Here is a 6,195-nt window from a genome sequence, read left to right as displayed (position 1 = left end):
GGCGTACGAATAATTTCTAATAATACCACCAGAGATTTTATTTATAAACAGAAAATTAATCTAATCATAAAGAACCGGTTCTAATCTAGCCCCGCCTAAATTCTGAATAGAAATACCAGGAATATTAAAAATAATTTAAATTAATGTGTAATATTAACATTTAACGACACTGACCTATCGAAATTTACAGGTTTTGATTAATAATAATTTATAATGCTTGTTTCAAACATATATTGTAAATTATTATTAATGCTAGAAGTGCTAGAAATAACCGTTTTTCAAGACGAAAATGTACTACAAAAAAGAATGAGGTAAAATCGAAATATTCTTCCATAACTTTAGAGAAACTTCTTAAAACAATAGATTAATGGTAGTTGATTCAACAATATTAAAAAAAATCTGTACCTTCTGTATACTATATACACAATCCAGTTATAGCTCACTTAAAACACTTCTAAGCATATTAAATTCAGTCTAATTATATCAACACTCAAATATTTTAACATATGCAGGCCATAAAAAGATCCGTATACTTGATGCTAGAAAAAAACAGTTGATTATCATAACATTTTTCTCTCAAAAGTCAATGATTGACATGTACGTCAATGTTGGTGAATTTGGAACTGTACGTCAGTTATAAAAACTTACTCAGAATATAAAATATATGTATAGTTAAATCTCTCTCTGCAAATAATTATTTTACTGTTCAATCAAGCATGTCTATATTTATAAAAATCATGGCATAATGTTGAAAGTATACTTGTTGCGCCATCATACGGACATTATCTGTAATTATTGAAATAAAATACCATGCGCCATCTGTTGGAGTAAGAACCTATACATCTGGAAAGGAGATACTGCTTTACCGACAGAGTAGTAATCTTGCCTAAAAACAGCGTTTAATTTAACCTCAAAAAGAGCTTTCCGGGTATTATACTGTTTGTGTTTATATTTTATTTGTAAAACATTTCTTTTAAATGTAAGTATAACTATATTGTATCAATTAAATATTATTTGATAGTATATTATTAACACTAATTTTTTGTGTGCAAATATTTATAGAACAATGGATGCTGATTTATATGATGAATTCGGTAATTACATTGGTCCTGAATTAGATAGTGATGATGATGAAGAGGAAGAACAGGAAACACATGATGATGATGAACAGCAGGAGTATGATGTGAGTACTGTCTTTGTGACAACAAGAACTTTGCTTTTATAGCTAAAATATATAGGATGAACAAATGGAAGATGAACCACAGCCAATGGCTATAGTTCTTCATGAGGACAAACAATATTATCCTTCAGCTTTACAAGTATATGGCCCAGAGGTAGAAACTATAGTACAAGAGGAAGATGCCCAGGCTTTGGATGTACCACTTGTTGAACCCGTTAAGAAAAAGAAGTTTCAATTGAAAGAACAAGACTTACCAGAGACTGTGTATAGTACAGAGTAATATGATAATGATTCTTAACTCCAATATTAATTTAATATGTTTTTTTAAAGATTTTTAGCTGATATGATGGATAATACATCTCTTATTAGAAATGTTGCATTAATAGGTCATCTACACCATGGGAAAACCACCTTTGTAGACTGTTTAATTCGACAAACTCATCCTGTGTACCAGGATAATGAAGAAAAAAATTTAAGATACACAGATATTTTGTTTACAGAACAGGAAAGAGGTTGTTCGATTAAATCCATTCCAGTCACATTACTTTTACAAGACATAAAGAACAAAAGCTATTTGATGAATATCTTTGATACCCCAGGTTTGTTACTAATTATATCAAGTGCAAATCTTATTAAATATTTTTTTAGGACATGTCAATTTCTCAGATGAAGTAACAGCAGCAATGCGTCTATGCGATGGTGTAGTATTATTTATTGATGCAGCTGAGGGTGTTATGTTAAACACTGAACGTCTTTTAAAGCACGCTGTCCAAGAACAAATGCAAATAACAGTGTGTATTAACAAAATAGACAGGTTGATGCTGGAGTTAAAGCTTCCTCCTCAAGATGCATATTATAAATTGAGGCATATTGTTGAAGAAATAAATGGGCTGTTAACGTAAGTAATTTCAGACTTTTTCAGAGAAGTGATGCTCAAGCTTTTTTTTTTATTATGGTACACTTTTAATTTCCAAATTTTGTCAATAAGTGCTACAACATAGTAGCTGAAAATAACTTCTCTACATATAGAAATGGATTTAATAATTTGTTTTCAGTTTGTACTCAGATGATGCTAATCCACAAATTGTATCTCCAGTTCTTGGCAATGTTTGTTTTGCCAGTTCTCAATATGGTGTGTGCTTCACTCTTAAGTCATTTGCAAACATTTATAACATCTATTATGGAGATGTAAACGTTGACGAATTTTCGAAAAGATTGTGGGGAGATATTTATTTCAATCCCAAGAAGTAAGTCTTTAATTTTTAGTGATGGTTATGTAATATTAATGGCTTCAATTTCTAGTCGTAAATTTACCAAAAAAGCACCTCATAATTCAGCTCAGAGGAGTTTTGTTGAATTTATTTTGGAGCCTCTTTACAAAGTATTTGCTCAAGTTGTTGGTGATGTGGATACAACGTTACCAAAGGTGTTGGACGAGTTGGGAATTAAATTGAACAAGAATGAGATGAAGCTGAACATTCGACCACTTCTTAGACTTGTCTGTAATAAATTCCTGGGTGATTTTAATGGTATGATGGTGAAGGTCTCTGTAATGTTATATGAGTAATGTTGCCTGTTTAGGTTTTGTTAATATGTGTGTGGAACATATCAAATCCCCACTGGAGAATGCAAAGAGGAAAGTTGACCACATTTATACTGGTCCAAATACTACCAAAGTATATGATGATATGGTTAGTTGTGATCAGGAAGGATTACTGATGGTAAGTTTTTTTATATTACAAGGATTAGATATAGGTATTTCTGTACTGGAGAGAAGATCGTTGAATTACAGCGATCTGTGCGCTTTGGTTTCATTGTGTATAAAATAGCATCTTACAGAGTCAATGCTTTTCAGTTTTTTTTGTTTTTATTTTTAAAGGTCCATAGCTCGAAAATGTATCCAACTGAAGACTGTACATTCTTCCAAGTACTGGGTAGAGTAATGAGTGGCACCCTTCATGCCGGAACTGATGTGAGAATTCTTGGTGAAAATTATACCCTACAAGATGAAGAGGATTCGAGAATATTAACTGTTGGTCGTTTGTGGATATATGAATCGAGGTAACTAATCATAAAACCAAAGTTAATTCTTATAGGTTCTGTACTAGCAACAAAAAATTTTAGGTACAAGATTGAGTTAAATAGGGTACCAGCTGGTAACTGGGTACTAATTGAAGGTATAGATCAGTCCATAGTGAAGACAGCGACAATAACAGATCTAACTATACATAATGATTTGTACATATTTAGACCACTGAAATTCAATACACAGAGTATTATAAAAATTGCTGGTATGTAGTACAATATATTATTAAATAAATCAGTTTATAAGTATTATATATATTTAGTGGAACCTGTAAATCCGTCTGAATTACCAAAAATGTTAGATGGTTTGAGGAAGGTTAACAAGTCATATCCACTACTCACTACTAGAGTAGAAGAAAGTGGAGAACATGTTATTTTGGGAACAGGGGAGTTATATTTAGATTGTGTAATGCATGATCTGAGAAAAATGTATTCAGAAATAGATATAAAAGGTAAGTTTTTTATTATATAACAAAAGCTACGTCTTCAGTAAATGCTGAAGCAATCTGGCATCAATACAGTTAATTGTTTAAACTTGTCACCATTTTTGTCTTCAGATTTCTCAATGAATCCTAATGTTAATTAATTAGCATTGAAAAAGCATCATGTGGATACAATCGGCTCGCCAAAGTCGCTAATACGAATTGACAATGACTATGACATACATCTATTTCATTATTTTTTTTAGTGGCTGATCCAGTGGTTGTATTCTGTGAAACCGTGGTGGAAACTTCAAGTTTGAAATGTTTTGCTGAAACACCAAACAAGAAAAACAAATTGACGATGATAGCCGAACCTCTGGAGAAAGGTTTGGCTGAGGATATTGAGAATGAGAACGTTCAAATAGGTTGGAATAAAAAGAAACTGGGCGAATTCTTCCAAACCAAATACGATTGGGATTTGTTGGCTGCAAGAAGTATATGGGCTTTTGGCCCTGACAACACTGGTACAATGAAATCAAATATCTTGTTTTTTTTTTCATATCACTAATCTTGTTTGTCTACTTTCGCAATAGGTCCAAATATCCTGGTAGATGATACTTTACCTTCTGAAGTAGATAAAGGATTATTGAGTTCTGTTAAAGATTCTATAGTTCAAGGCTTCCAGTGGGGAACAAGAGAAGGACCTCTATGTGAAGAACCTATTAGGAATGCCAAGTTTAAAATATTAGATGCTGTTATCGCCCAAGAACCTCTTCATAGAGGTACTTAAGAAATTCACCATTATAAATCAACACTATATTAACCATTATCCACAGGTGGTGGTCAAATTATTCCAACTGCAAGAAGAGTAGTGTATTCAGCATTTTTGATGGCAACTCCTAGATTAATGGAGCCCTATTTATTCGTGGAAGTACAAGCTCCGGCTGATTGTGTATCTGCTGTTTACACGGTTTTAGCAAAGAGACGGTGAGGGCACATTTTACCAGCTTTATTCAGAGCTAATTATCTCTATTGTTTCAGTGGTCATGTTACTCAAGATGCCCCTGTGCCAGGATCGCCGCTGTATACCATCAAAGCATTCATTCCAGCTATTGATAGTTTTGGTTTTGAGACTGATTTAAGAACACACACACAAGGACAAGCTTTTTGTTTATCTGTTTTCCACCACTGGCAGGTAAGAATATAAAACAATAACAATATAATATATATTTAATAGCGATTATTACTGGTACATACAAAATATATATTCCCAATTAACATTACTATAATTCTTATATATTACAGATTTTTTTTAGTAATAACTTTATATTTTCATGATTTTAAAATGTTTGTTGCATGTACTACTTATCAGCTCAAACTAGTTTTTATATGTGTAGATATTATCTTAAAACACTAGAGTAGCGCAAATGCACAAAAAAACACTTTTCGGTCCAAATTCCAGCTATCAACACTCTTTCTATTTCTGAATTCTGGGACTCTACTAACATGCCCTTTTATTTCCCTATTACCTGTCTCCATGGGTCATTCTCTGTCGTTGTACCTCCAAATATTATTCTTAAAACGTTCCTTCTGTATATCTTCAACATCCTTATCATTCTTTGCTGACACCTATACTTCACAACCACATACTACCGTTGATCTTATTAAAGATATCTCTAGAAACTGATCCTAGATCCATATTAAATAATACCATCGATAACAGACCTTGTCTAACTCCAAGATTGTGTAATGGTTGTTTATGTATAACTTCTTATTTTTCAGATTGTCCCTGGTGATCCTTTGGATAAATCCATTGTTATCAGACCACTGGAGCCCCAACCAGCCACACATTTAGCTAGAGAATTCATGATCAAGACTAGAAGAAGGAAAGGTTTGAGCCAGGATGTATCTATCAACAAGTTCTTTGACGACCCTATGTTGTTGGAGTTGGCCAGGCAAGACGTCATGCTTAATTATCCACTGTTGTAAGATAGTTTAGAAGATGTATTTTTTAATCATACAAAGAAAAATTGTAATGGCTCATGAAACTGAATTTTATTTATAATTATGATTCCTACATGCAATTACAGATTTTACGGTCGATCGTTAATTTCTACCTTTTCTTTTCGTTCCTATTCAGAGTAGGTCATTCGATCAGTTTAAGTGGTTTTACTACTTGGTGTAAATTTTGCCTAGTTAAATTAATTTATCTGAAAATACGTCTTAACGTCTTCAGGAATTCAGTAGTATGATCAAAGTGTAGCTTGATGGTATGTGTGGGTTTTATATAAACCCTTAAATTCCACAAAATGATTTTTTTTAACTCAAATACCTTTTTCCCTCATATTTTGTGGATCAATTAAATTTATAACTAATGCTTTTCACTAGACTGGAATATAATAATATAGGGTTATTTTTTGTTATACATTTTACCTTTTGTAAAATTTTGATCATATAACGAAACAACCCACATTAATAGAACATGTATTTATTAAGTTTTTATTGTCA

The 6,195-nt window shown here is 32.3% G+C and overlaps 1 protein-coding gene across 1 annotated transcript; it reads left to right on the top strand.

Moving 5' to 3' along the window:
* Positions 1 to 870: 870 nt before the first annotated feature.
* LOC143193166 (116 kDa U5 small nuclear ribonucleoprotein component) lies at positions 871 to 5,735 on the top strand. Its single transcript, XM_076399182.1, has 16 exons — positions 871 to 979; positions 1,063 to 1,183; positions 1,239 to 1,456; positions 1,511 to 1,779; positions 1,829 to 2,078; positions 2,236 to 2,427; positions 2,483 to 2,709; positions 2,762 to 2,901; positions 3,060 to 3,241; positions 3,305 to 3,471; positions 3,529 to 3,717; positions 3,954 to 4,211; positions 4,281 to 4,469; positions 4,524 to 4,674; positions 4,729 to 4,882; positions 5,470 to 5,735. Exons 2-16 carry the CDS (start codon positions 1,067 to 1,069, stop codon positions 5,674 to 5,676), a joined length of 2,910 nt encoding a protein of 969 aa, XP_076255297.1. The 5' UTR covers positions 871 to 979; positions 1,063 to 1,066; the 3' UTR covers positions 5,677 to 5,735.
* The last annotated feature ends 460 nt before the right edge of the window (positions 5,736 to 6,195 follow it).

The sequence above is a fragment of the Rhynchophorus ferrugineus genome, unplaced genomic scaffold (assembly GCF_030347505.1).
Source record: "Rhynchophorus ferrugineus isolate W39M unplaced genomic scaffold, kcgeb_rfMv2 rfM3, whole genome shotgun sequence".
Taxonomy (NCBI): domain Eukaryota; kingdom Metazoa; phylum Arthropoda; class Insecta; order Coleoptera; family Curculionidae; genus Rhynchophorus; species Rhynchophorus ferrugineus.
The sequence above is the reverse complement of the archived record's forward strand: the minus strand, read 5'-3'. Positions and strand labels throughout refer to the sequence as shown.